This window comes from Trachurus japonicus, chromosome 1 (genome assembly GCF_045865225.1).
Source record: "Trachurus japonicus isolate A0001 chromosome 1, Traja_1.0".
Taxonomy (NCBI): Eukaryota; Metazoa; Chordata; class Actinopteri; order Carangiformes; family Carangidae; genus Trachurus; species Trachurus japonicus.
Genome location: NC_140907.1, coordinates 38,668,310 through 38,682,061, shown reverse-complemented (window position 1 = coordinate 38,682,061; position 13,752 = coordinate 38,668,310). Strand labels below are relative to the sequence as shown.

The 13,752-nt window shown below is 41.4% G+C and overlaps 1 protein-coding gene across 1 annotated transcript in view; it reads left to right on the top strand.

The window, feature by feature from the left end:
* Positions 1 to 8,048, top strand: part of LOC146992559 (caspase recruitment domain-containing protein 8-like) — a 134,208-nt gene extending 126,160 nt beyond the window's left edge. Inside the window, exons 3-10 of the mRNA XM_085790981.1 lie at positions 2,291 to 2,373; positions 2,653 to 2,708; positions 2,837 to 3,051; positions 3,164 to 3,423; positions 3,906 to 4,019; positions 5,108 to 5,249; positions 6,155 to 6,244; positions 7,730 to 8,048. Of these exons, the coding sequence (XP_085647107.1) occupies positions 2,291 to 2,373; positions 2,653 to 2,708; positions 2,837 to 3,051; positions 3,164 to 3,423; positions 3,906 to 4,019; positions 5,108 to 5,249; positions 6,155 to 6,244; positions 7,730 to 8,034 (1,265 nt within the window). The 3' untranslated portion in view covers positions 8,035 to 8,048. The remainder of the gene's footprint in view (positions 1 to 2,290; positions 2,374 to 2,652; positions 2,709 to 2,836; positions 3,052 to 3,163; positions 3,424 to 3,905; positions 4,020 to 5,107; positions 5,250 to 6,154; positions 6,245 to 7,729) is intronic.
* The last annotated feature ends 5,704 nt before the right edge of the window (positions 8,049 to 13,752 follow it).

The following is a 13,752-nucleotide window of genomic DNA, read 5'->3' as shown; positions in this document are numbered from 1 at the left end:
GAAATCTGCATTAGCCTAATAATCAGCCTGCAAGGCACTACATAGTTTCTACAATCAGCCTTGAAGGCAGCTAAGGCAGTAATGAAAATATATGCAATGTGAAATCTGCAATAACCTAATAATCAGCCTTCAAGGCACTATTTTCTACAATCAGCCTTTAAGGCAGCAAAGGCAATAATGAAATGTGAAATCTGCATTAGCCTAATAATCAGCCTGCAAGGCACTATGTAGTTTCTACAATAAGCCTTGAAGGCTGCTGACTGAATAATGAAAATGTATGCAATATGAAAGCTTCATTAGCCTAATAATCAGCCTGCAAGGCACTAGTTTCTACAATCAGCCTTGAAGGCAGCTAAGACAATAATGAAAATATATGCAATTTCAAATCTGCATTAACCTAATAATCAGCCTTCTACAATCAGCCTTGAAGGCAGATGACTGAATAATGATAAATGATCCTAGCATTATGGCCAGCCTGCAAGGAATCTCTGCTATCAGCCTTTCATGCTGATGCCTTTTGTATCAACAAACTAACAAAGTTAGCTAGCTCACGTTAGCACTTGCAATTAAAAAATTCAAGCAGCTCAACTAACCAGTTTATTTACAAAAATACTCTGTATAGGCTCGGTTAGCTATAATAATTTGTCGAAAATCTAGCTCTTGCTTGTATTTGTCGAATCAAATAGCTTAAATGTCTAGCTAAAGCAGTTTGCAGTGTTGCTAAGCAGTTTGTTTAGGTTGCCGCTCGTTGAATCACTCCGCTTTGCTGCTTGCAGTTGAGCGTGGCGCTTGTGCAGCCCATAGTGCAGCCTCCCAGGCTTGCGCAGCCTGGAAGTCGGCGGCTGAAGGCAGTTTCACCCTGGAGCCACCTGAACCCACCATCCATCCAACAACTTTCAGGATTTGGTTTCTCTGAGTGTTTTATTCTGAAATCTGCTCTATTTTTTATTGGAGTACTCAGAAGTCAGCCAATCAGAAGAGAGACTCAGAGTCTCCTCTCTTCTGATTGGCTGACACCAGACTAAAGCTCCAGAGAGAAGCTGAAGGAGGAAATAGAAAACTACACTGACTGCGTTTACATGCACTTCAGTACCCCGATTTTAATCGGGTTTTTTAAGTACCCCATTTTTGTGTTTGCGCATGTAAACGCCATTTCCCGATTCCAGAAATCGGGATAAGCTCATATCCCGATTTTGAGAAACCCGATTTTGCTGCCTGGAGAACTCCGCATGTAAACACAGTACCCCGATATCTGAAAGCTGCTCAGCCAGCTGACGTAACCGTTACCATAGATACGTTACGTACAAAATGGCGGCGACAACAAGAGCGCATTCTGGATCGACGAGGAGACTATTAAGTTTTTTTTGTTAGTTTTTTTCATGCGAGAAAGTAGCTGTTTAGATCCCCAATGTGCGGTCGGTTTATCCAAATGACGGCTGTTTACAAGTTTGCTGCAACGTTTTTCGGAGGAGTGAAGCTCCCCGTGTGTGAGCTGTGACCATCACAGAGACAGCAACCCCGTCTCCTGACGTGCTCGGCCGGCCAGCTTACTCCGTCACCTCGGTGGAGAAAACGATCGCTGATTAACTTACCCGTAGGTTTTTAGATGTTTACTGCCGGCTTGTTATATTCTTTTTAGGAGATAAATGCTGGTCTAATTGATGAAATCTAATAATTGTGGCAGTTGCCTTAGTTTGTTTGAATGAAAAGTGAAGCTTCATGTGTGTATTGGAGGAGCAGCGCTGCCTGGAGGCTCTGTCGCCTAACGTGTGTACAGGAATCACCACTTTTACATCAATAAATGCTTGTTTTACAATAAACCGATCAGTCTACATTACATTTTCTTTTCTTTTATTAAGTTATATAACATGGCAGCATTTTTAATTTGTAAATTTTCTGACCTACATATTTCCTAGTAGTTGCGCTTCCTGTTGTAAACAATAAAGATGAATGAAACACACATACGCACGTAAGACGCAGTAATCAGAAACCGGAATACTGTATTTATCATGTATACAGGGATACTGAATAACCGGGTTTCTCTAAGTCCATGTAAACACCATACCCCGAATTTGATCAAAATACGGGGTACTTAAAAAACCCGATTAAAACCGGGGTACTGAAGTGCATGTAAACGCAGTCACTGAGATGGTTTTTGGCTCTTGGTTCAGTGCTGTTTTAATGCAGTTCATTAAATTAATTAATTAAATCATAGCCAGTACTGTTATAAAGGCCTTTTATCTTTTTAACCCATAACACCAACTATTATATTCTGTCATTTTAATAACAGGCTTGGATGGAGCTACTACCTCTCATCACACTGAGGCTCTACAAGCATCAGCATCATCTGAGGACAAGACCGAGGTTATGGAGGTGAAACTTTTATTACTGATGGACACTATATTATTAGATAAACCTAGATAAAAGTTCAAGCTCATCAGCTGATTAACTTTTGTGGGTTTAAAACAAATCTAACTGTTACATTCAACCTCTTATGGTGGAGGTTTTATGACTATTATTTGTATCTTAGGAGAAACATTTCAGCTTCAGTGTCAACTTCTTTAACTCCTGTCATCAATATATTCTAATGTTCTCTGACCAGATATTACAATTTTAATAGTTTCTCTCATTTTGTGCCTTTCTGGAACCCAGGGTCCATCATGTTTTACACCTGAGGTGATTAAAGATCATGGAGGCATCTCCTACAGGTAATAAGAGCATAAAATGGTAAAACCTGAGCAGCTGTCATTGTACAGTCTGTCCCACAGCAGGGTCATGCTCCACTGTTCTACAGTCAGTAGCTGATAAACGGCTCTGGATCAATCCTCTGCCACAGGTTCAGGGGCCCAGGTCCAGGTGTGTTCCAGTGTGATATGACTAAACTGGTGTTTAAGATGACTGGGGCCGGGGAGCTGACGTACAGGGTCGTCTGGTGGGATGTGGAGCTGCTCAGCACAGCTGGAAAGACACCTGCAGGTCTGCTGTTTGACATCAAGTGTCCTGAGGATGCTGTGTCTCAGCTGCACCTCCCACACTGTGAGACAGATCTTGGTGAGTGGCACAAGATGGAGCTGAGAGGCCAAACACCAGTGATAAGTAATGATGTGTTAAAGTTGGATTGACAGGACTTTTAGGTGTTGCTGACGTCTGTCTGTGTTCACAGCACCGCTGTCTGAAGGTCTGTCTGTGGTCCACATCAGTGATGATGGGATGAGCGTCCTCAAGCCACAGGAAATAACACACGCTCATGTGATTGTGGATGTTCCTCACCTCTCTGCCTATGGCCTGGCATGGGATATCTTCAAAAATGTTTTAAACAAACCAATACGTGGCCAAGTTCTGCTGTTTCACCAACCACCATATGCAAAAAGGAGCCAAAAACTCTACGTGTTTTTACTGCCTGACAACGTCCCGATGCAGGAGGTAAAGTCCAGTTTTATTGGAGGCTCTTCTTGTTAAAGGAGTGGTTGTTGCTTTCATCTATTTATGTTTATTCTCCTGCCATTTATTTGTATATTTTTAAACAGTTTTACTGGTCCTTTTGTTCTATAAAAATTTTCTGCACCATTTCCCCTTTAATGTCCCACTTTTATCTTTTTAAATGTTCTGTCTAATTTTACTCACTTTCAAACATTTCTCCTCTTTTAGCATTTTATTGTTTCATCCTTACTACAATGTTGGAGTTGTGTGCAGTTTTTAATATAGCTTTCATTGCTTCCTTCTTTTCTACGTTATTACATGACTTGATTGATTGATTGATTGATTGATTGATTGATTGATTGATTGATTGATTGATTGATTGATTGATTAATTGATTGATTGATCTATAATGTAAGGTCTCGACTTCAGCCTGTAAAGGGCCTTTTAAGCTACTGTCCCATAAAACTGTTCTAATGCTCCTGAAGGTGAATGACCAACTGAGACAAGCTGAGTACATTGTGGCCCCTTCCGACTGTCACCTCATTAGAAAACAAAGCTACAGTGTGGACTGTCCTGAGGCCGATTTAGTACAACCTCCGGTGAGTATGTCAAATAAAACTTGTCTCAGTTTGTCCTCTAACAGGACAGGACTTTTATACATATCTATTAGGGATGTGAATGTGTACTAAAATATGTACACGTGTATACTGTGCAATTCTTTACGTGTACACGTGTGAGGACCGCTAGACGTCGTTATAGCTTATTTTTGTTTGATGTCCACTTGTGAGCCAAACTAGGGACGGGCTTTGACATTCAGAGCACTAGGCAGAAATCACATCGCGTCAACACCCCCCGTGGGCCTTCACGATGCTTTGTTTTAGGCCTGGACTACACGTATATGGATATTTTTTTAAGCGGATATTTTCGTCTTCGTTTTAAAAAAAACTCTGTCCACACCATAGAAATATCTCTGTCCATACGAAGAGGCTAAACTGAAAACAATCTCCTCTGAAGCCTGAAATGCCACGCCCAGCCGGTGGTGGCCATCAGCAAAATGTAAAATACCACAGAAGAAGAACGTTATGAGCGCAGTCAAATGAAGAAGCAGTCAAATGGCAGCATGGATGTATTATAATAGATCCATGAACGGCGGATTTTAAACCGTGCTATTGTCATGCATGCGCGCTTCTCCTCCCTCTCTCTCTCTCTGTGTGTGAACGACGGAGAAACAGTGCTATGCGGACATGAATGAACGGCAAAAAATCTCTTCGTGGTGGAATTCATCACCAATACATGAATGTATGAGTAACACTGCTAAAAGTGCAAAGCACAGATAGCCCGGACCATTGTTGTTGACAACCGCATATGCGAACGGCTTGTCGCTAGGCTTGTTCTCTGATGCCAGAGGCTGTTCACCTTGGAAACCTGCTGCACACCTGCTACTCAGCCCATTAAAATAGCATATTGTTTAGGGATTTTTACTAAATGTTTACAGTTTCATTCCGTATACACGTGTTAATGTTTACACCACTAATATCCATGTCTATGCATGGCATCAATACCATTAGTGCAGACTTTTAAACCCATCTGCAAATGTTCACAAATATCAGTGTTTCCCACAGGTTTACAAGGAGACTGTGGCTGGAGATCTAACGTCCGACAATGATGCATTGTTTATGTTTAACAGTGTGCTGTATATGACTTCAACTATGGACCAAATTACCATCCAACTTTTGAGATTCGGCTGACTAAATGCCAAGATTCAGCAGTTGTCAAAGTCCAAGACCAAGAGAAGAGACACATTTGGGAGTATAATGCTGAACTAACTGGTAAATAAGCCATGACTATCTCTTTAATTACTCATACACTAATTTGAACATTCACAACTGTTTTAATTTACATAATTATTTTACTCTACATAACACCTAGTACATACATACATGCACACATACATACTGTATACAGATGCATGTATGCTACAAGTTTGCTGCAGAAATGCAGACTTAAGGCCCCATTCACATGGAGCGCCTGAAAAACGCATGCAAAACGCCCCAGCTGGCGTTTTGCATGCGTTTTTCAAAGCGCTTCTGAGCTCGTGTCTATGGTCGCGTCTGCCGTTACTAAGCAACCAAAAGAACCTGTCACATTTTTACATTTAGTGGTGTGCTTCTGTCATTTAACCAGGAATTGAGTAAACACAGAGCTGATCAGATTTCAAGCACCGTGAATCCCTCTCAGCAGCTTCACTGCTCGATCTGTCTGTCAGTTTGAATGGAGGACTCACCGCCGTGTGGAGAGGAGGGAGGCAGGCGAGACGTGAACTCCCTACCTTGTGTCTAATAAAAGTTAAAAATGCGGTTAAATGTAGGCTATTGGTATCACACTGCTGCTACGGCAGCTATGGAGTAGAGATCCGGGGCTGGACCGGGGGAGAACTGAGCTGCCGCTTGCCGAGAGGGAGCTGCTGAAAGCAGCAAGCACTGAGAACCGAGCTGCTTGTTGCTGCTGGTGAAGCAGGTCCGTGCAGCTGATTCTGATCACATGACACGCGCCGCGCGTGCGGCATTCGAAAAAGTTGAGATATTTTCATCTCGGTGCATCGCACCGCGTGCCCGGCGCGTCGGCGTCGCTTCGGTTTTTGCGCGCGGTTACATTGAAAACAATGGAAAGCAAAAGACGCTCCATGTGAATGGGCCCTAAGGCTTCCTTATTTTGCCATTTGTTTCTGGTTCAGGTTTAAAGGCAGCAGCAAGTTCAGCTTCTCTGTCAAGCCAACCTCCACCCAGTGAACCAGCCCTGCCTCCAGTCCTGGTTGAAGAAACAAGTGAGTACACTAGGAGCCTAGAGAACCAAGTTATTTGCACCTAACATCAATATACACATTGTTAAGTCCATGTAATAAATCTAAACCAGGAAGTCTCCTCTCCTGGTGTAAACTACTAGGTTACATCAATATTTTCCGGCTGCTTCTAATCCGAATCCGCACCGTGCAGAGTTTGTTGCACCTCAGTTTCATTTGTTTTTTATTTGACAGAGTTCCACACAGAACTTTCTGGTGGACTCTTTCCATGTTTCTCTTTCTGCGTCAGTGAAAAGGAGACATTTAAATTTTTTCATAAAATATGATTGTCTCATAAACTATTTGATTTTTTTAAATTTTATTTTTATTGAAGGACTATTCATCATTGCCCATCCCTAGTAAAAAAAATCATTTGAATGGGGAGGAGTGGTGACATTCATGTAACCGATTGCTTTCTTTTCACATGATTAGTATCTAATGAAGTTGAAAAAAGTATTGAATAAAGTACTCAATTGGTATCGGTATCGTGTTAAGGGTACTGGTACTGGTATCGGTACTGGTATCGAAAATTTTTAAACGATACCCAGCCCTAACCGTGACTAATTAAAAATGATGACGAGTGTCATTACCAAACATTGGCTTGTGTCTTCACCAATCAGAAACTGAATACTAGGGCTAAACATTAGCAGACCAAAATCTCATTGGTTGATTGGTCGCAGGAAAAAAAAAAAAAAAAATTGGAAAAATTTGTCTTGTCAAAATTAAGTCAAAATCTATATGACCGAACTGTATATGAAAGGCTATAGGGCTTTTATTTTGAAGGGCCAGATACAGGAAGTCATGACACGCACGCGCTGTCAGTTTTTTGTGTATGTGTGTGTTTTTTGTTTTTTTTTTGCACGGCACGGCAGGTCCGGTCCCTATTTTTTTTTTTTTTTCTTGTCTAGAGCGACTTTTTCCGATGTTGTTCCAGACATATCTGGTTTGGAGACGTATCACTGCTGTTTTCAACGATTAGCGGACCCGTCCCACAGGCTCACCGGTGGTCTGTCACAGTGTCACGGAGCAGAGAGATGATAGTCCCCGCTGCAGTCAGAGACCCGCACCGCTCCACGCCGCGGATATTTTGGTTTTGTTGTGTTCTCAATCCATTCTAGCACAACTCCATCAAGAAACCCTGTCCTGGTCTTGCATTGTTGCATCTTCATCCATCTCATCCATCCATTAACAGTCTTTTTTGTTTTTTCTTTTGTCATAGTAGCGTCATGTTAATTGTCTCTCTTTGTAGTTTTTTTTGTCTGTTGGTTTCTGTTGGATACATGTGTGTTCTTCCTGTTTTATGAATTCTGTTGTTATGTCCTTCACTGCCCATGAACCTGTCTCACCAACTGGAGGAGGAGGAGGAGGAGGAGGAATAGGTGAGGAGCACTGTTCAGACAACCTACTAAAATTGGGTGAGCCCCAGCTTGTTCCCAGATCTGGAAGAGTATTTCCCACCTTATCTTCCAGGTCCTGATCCATGTGGGCAAAGTCTACCAAGGAGAGGGAAGTACGAGGAGAAACTGTTCTCAGTTCGGACAGAGTTTATTGCCAGAGTGTCCACTTCTGTCCTAAAAGACCTGATGGACGCACTTCTGCAAAACAAAGTGATAAACGACAGAGAAAAGGAGTCGATCCCAGCTCTACCCAGGGCTGACAAAGCACAAGAGCTGATTGACATGGTGATAAGGAAAGGAGATACAGCTTGTAAACTTCTGATCAAAACCTTCAGTGAGGTGGATCCATTTCTTTCTGAACAACTGAAGTTAAACTGAAACACAAATGAGAAACTGTTCGCATCAATGCATTTGTAATGCTATATATCATCAGAGACTTTATTCGTAACCCTCTCAGGTAAATTGATACTATCGTACTCTTTCTGTGATACTACAGAAATGAAATGTTAGAATCTGTAAACTCTTCTTCTTCTTCTTCTTCTTCTTCTTCTTCTTCTTCACAGCCTCTAACGTGAAGTTTAAATCAAGCAAAACATACAGCAACTCTGAAATATAACATCTCACTTGAGGCTCTGATTAAGCTCTGTCAAGGGAAGTTCACTTAACCTGGTGGAAGTTTTTGGAGAGAAGAGAATGATAGCCAAACTTTACTCAAAATGTGGGAGGGAGCGTTATCATAGGTCCTTCCTCCCTGCAGCTGTCAAACTCTACAACAAGTCAGAGTCTCAGTCCACAATAATCTGGACAATCTACAACCACACTCCATACACAGTGTTCATACATACAATACTGATATTTATTCAAAACACTCCTGTATCTAGGTGCCATATTGGACGTAGAACAACATATCCTTCTGAATAGACTTCAGAACTGGGTGGGATTGTCTGATCCAGTATTTAGTTGGCTATTGTAACCGGTGTTATCTGGCCCTCTGCGTTGTGTTTTGGTACGGACTGCCCCAGGTGGGGTTCAAACCCTGCTCTCCCGCAACACGGGCAACGATGCATTCTGTTACACTATCCACATATCTCCCTTTAAACCACCGGGTGTTTGCAATTCAGGGTGTACGAGAAGAATCGAGTCTCAGTCAAAGTAGCCTGGTCTTCAGGTCAATGTATTGCTTTGCTTATATATGTTATAGCATTTTATTAACTCACTGCTTTGCATATCTTGTTTTTGTGTGTTTTGGTTGCAAAGCACATCGAGTTGCCTCTGGCAGGAATTATGTGCTATATTAAGTGTCTTCTTGTTCATAGCTAGCTTGATAATAGTCAGGTAGCTGTTGATTGAACCACTCAGTATAAAAGTCTAGCTAGATCTAGACTAGGTAAATCTAGATTTCATATTTTTAAAATAGATATAGTTCTATTTTTCTATGAATTTCTATCATCTTCAACGTCAAATAATGTGACAAATATAGTGTCAACGTGTATTATTTTAAACATCATTTTCTACTCATGTTTTTGTAATTCTTCCATAATTCTATGGTTGCACAGATCCTCTATTGTTCTGATTCATTATACAAAAGTATCTCTACTTCCTGTCCATTCTTCTCTCCTCTGCTTCCAAAGTGTCATTGTTGTTAGCAGTGTGGGATTGTAATTATCACTCAAAATGTTTGATTAAAAATCTGTTAAATAAAATCAATCAATGCATAGGGGGGAAAAATGCATTAAAACTTCAACAAATAACTTAAAATTTTAAAGTCTTACCGTTTAAGATGAAGGTCGCCATATTGTTGTGACGTCAAAATGAAAAATCGGAGCTCTGAAATGATGATGTTGCGTTCCAGGCAACCCGTAACTCGTGTTTTTCCGACTTGTTCCCATGGTTACCCGTTGGAACATCAGTTAAACTCGTAACTTCCCACCTGTGAATTCGTACTAGATCAATGTACTCCCACTTACAGCAAGTGACGTCACGCAACAAAATGGCAAGCCCTGTGGAGGAGGTGTTTCTTCGTGTGACTCACAGTGAGAAATAGATTTTAGGACAATTCACACGTTACAATCATTATATTCAACATATGATTTTGTACGTGTTATGTTTTTGAAACGGTGCCCAAATATGTGGCCGACAAGAAATAAATACCAGAGTTTCTGACCTGTAATTTCTGAGTTCGACTCAGAGCTTGTTTTTTTCTGTATGAACACAGGACGACTTCCGTGTTGTTATGAACACAGCATTAGCCTACCTCTCTTTCCATTAGTTTGTCCGGTTGCCAGCTAATATGTAAACTAGGCTTTACACCGAGCTGTCAAGCCTTTCACTTTTGAACCAGATGTAGAGCGGTGCAAGAGCTTGTAAGCACTATGCCTCGCCCTGGAGTTATGACGTCGCCAACCCCAGTCTCCCTGAAACTAGAGCACTGGAAAAGAGAGTAACGACACCACCATTGAGTCCCGTGGTAAGGGTTTTGCGCCCCTAGTGGCAGGATATGGGTGTTGCAAAAGTGCCCAGAAAACCCATGTTTTTGTTTTTAGGTGTCTTGGTCATATCAAATTATACGTATAATTTGTTTATTACAAAATGCAGATTAGACAACTGTTTTTTCTTTTTTTTTTTACTAGTAGCCAATGTTTTAATATTTATCTGTAATAGCATCATCCACAATGATGCTATTAACATGGGTGATCTATAAATGTCCTTAAATTATTTAAAATACCACACTTGGTCATTCACCAACAATGCAGAGATGTCAGTTCTTGGGCGCTTGTGCAAAACCCATATTCCGCCATCAGGAGGCGCTTCTATTGGACCAATGCGTGTCGTTACTGTGCGTTCACACCAAAAGCAAGGCAAGGCAAGGCAATTTTATTTGTATAGCCCGTTTTTACAAACAGTTTGTCTCACAGGGCTTTACATGGCATCGTAACAACATCCTCTGTCCTTAGACCCTCACATCCACTGAGGAAAAACTCGAAAAGCGACTTGAGCGACCGCGGTGACCAGCTGCCATTCATTTTCAATGTACGCTGGCGATGAGGAGCGATCGGCGGCGTGAGCGACGGGAGCGACGCGATGCGACGAAAGTTGAGAGAGGCTCAACTTTATGCAAATGAAGAGCGGTACGACCGCGGTGACAGCTTGTTGCGGACTGGGATTCCCACAGCGGGAGAAATTAGGAGAGCCTGAATGGACACATCTGCAGCACAGCTTGAAAGTCCCGTCCCTTTGGTCGCTTGGTGCGAGGGCCTGCTAGAGCTGGCAAGTGGCGCGCTAGGAGTGACCAGAGCGACTATTAGGGATGGGAGAAAAAATCGATAAATTTTTTTTCAAAAATCGATTTTTGGGGGGGAATTTTTAAAAAAAAATTTTTATATTGTGCAATGTGCATTTGTTCGCCTTTTTTTTTTTTACATACAGAGAGTACAGGTGGTGCAGTCAAAGAGGAGCTTCCCGAGGTACTCGTGGCTTAGCAGAGATATTTTTAATGAATTAAAAAGGACCCAACGCGTTTCGACGCTGTCTTCATCAGGGGTGTAAAGCACAAGATACACAGGTGGGTGTATTTAACCAATCATGTGACAGTCATGTAACAGTCATGTAACAGTGGATTTTCTTAAAGGGACCACTTTACCCTACACCATTACCCAAGTACCATCGAGGGGAACAAAGACCATCTTGAAAGAACACGAATAGAAATACATTCTATGAATAATCTTATAAAGTACCATCAATGGGGAAAAAAAAGTCCTTTTGATTATAATAAAAATAAAATAATGGAACAATAATAAGCTGGGAGGCATTGCTGCTGGGGTATTGGTATTGAGTTTGAAATTTTCGTTTGTGACAGTCCTACAACTCTGTGAAGACACATTTGACCATAACAAACACCACAACAGCCAGAAACAACTAAAATGCAGGAGAATATGTGTAAAATGTCTTTGTACAAATTGAACAGAGAAATTGAAATGATTTTCATTTCATAATCAGTTGTGTTACGTTCTAATATGACCACTTTTGGAGAATCATCAACACGTATGAGGGAGGGGGTACTTGTGGTATGGCAAAAAGGCTCAGGGGGTACGCAAGACAAAAAAGTTTGGGAACCACTGGTGTAGGGTAAAGTGGTCCCTTTAAGAAAATCCACTGTTACATGACTGTCACATGATTGGTTAAATACACCCACCTGTGTATCTTGTGCTTTACACCCCTGATGAAGACAGCGTCGAAACGCGTTGGGTCCTTTTTAATTCATTAAAAATATCTCTGCTAAGCCACGAGTGCCTCGGGAAGCTCCTCTTTGACTGCACCACCATCCTCAGACAGTCAGTTCTTTTCCCTTAGTTTATTTGCATTTTCCCTTGAAGAGCACCTTGAGCTATTCTATAGCCTACATTTTTTCACTTTTTTTTTTTCCCTTTGGCCTCTGCAGCACTCACCCTCCCCTTTATTTTTTCTACAGAGAGTACAGGTTTTGAAAAGGGTTTAAGGTCACTTTTGGAGTATGTTAATTTATAGGCTTCTACAGTATTTGTGTGCAGATAAATGTTAAAAATGCAGACTAAAAATCGAGAGAATCGGCAATATCGTAGAATCGCAATTTAGATCGAATCGCCATCCAAAAAATCGTAGGAGAATCGAATTGGGAGAAAAGCATATACGTCCCAGCCCTAGCGACTATAGGCAATTCTATCGCTTTTGGTGTAAACGCACAGTTACTCCCTTTTCCAGTGCTCTACCTGAAACTGCCAGTTTGCGTCTGCCATTGGTTCACAGCAATTTGAAGGCAGAAAAACTCAGAAATGGAAAATTTTGCACTTACTTTTCCAGACACTCTTGCTAACATCAGAAAAATGCCACAGGAACATGTGAAAAGCATGACGAAAAACACGATTTTCATTGGAGGGGGTCTTGCCTTGCCTAAGATTACATAACGAATCGCCTTGTTGTTTACAACTACTTCCGGGTAGAAAACCAGCATTCGAACAATAGTGACGGACGAGAGTTTCGCTATATCTAATTTTTCATGTCACTATATCGCCGTTTAGACTAATCTGATGTTTGTAAAGTCTATACAGACCTACAAACTCTGGAGTAGTGAAAAAGGTGACAACATACAAAACTAAAACCCTCTTCATTCACTTCTACTACCCTGGTTGACATAAAAAAGGTGACTGTAGCCAAAAGGTGACCAGTTTGCAGGTGTGTTATAAAACCAATGATTGGACAAACATTACTATTTCTGTGTGCACATTTTTGTAATTAGTCATGGTTATCAGAGATTAGCTGGACGAAGTTACCTGTTTAACTTTAATAACTCAGTGACTCAATAAACGGTCCATGAAAAAATATTTTCTCCAGCGGATATCTTAGTTACAACATGACTGAGCTAACTGGAGTAGTTTCATGTCGTGTCCCACAACGGGAGGGTTTTAACAGCTGACGTCCTGATGCTAGCTTAGCTACCGCCGTTAGCTTAGCTACCGCCGTTAGCTGTCCCTGTCAGCTGCAGCCACTGATGCTTTCTAGACACCGTGATTCCCCCAAACTGAATAAATACAACACATAGCAACACAAAACACACACACAGAAATAGTAATGTTTCTTCAATCATTTCAGATTTGTCTAAACGGTGATAGGGCGAACAAGGCGATTCGGTCTATATTATCTTCCTTGCTATTGGTTCACAGCAATTTGAAGGCAGAAAAACTCAGAAATGGAAAATTTTGCACTTACTTTTCCAGACACTCTTGCTAACATCAGAAAAATGCCACAGGAACATGTGAAAAGCACGACGAAAAACACGATTTTCATCGGAGGGGGTCTTGCCTTGCCTACGTTTACATAATCAATACCAAACTAATCATCTTGGGTGAATATCTGTGTCGTCTTCTTCTTTTTCTTCCTCTTTTTGTAGTTTTTGGCAGTTGGCAACCCACTAATAACTTCACAGGAAGCATTGTGTATTTTTCCCGCCTGCCTTTTAAAGCGGGCTTTGGTCACTCAGGCAGAACTAGACGATTGTCGCTCATTGGTCAACGCGAGTCCAGGCCTGAGTAGAAGATCCGCGCGCTACTCGATGGCGGCCGA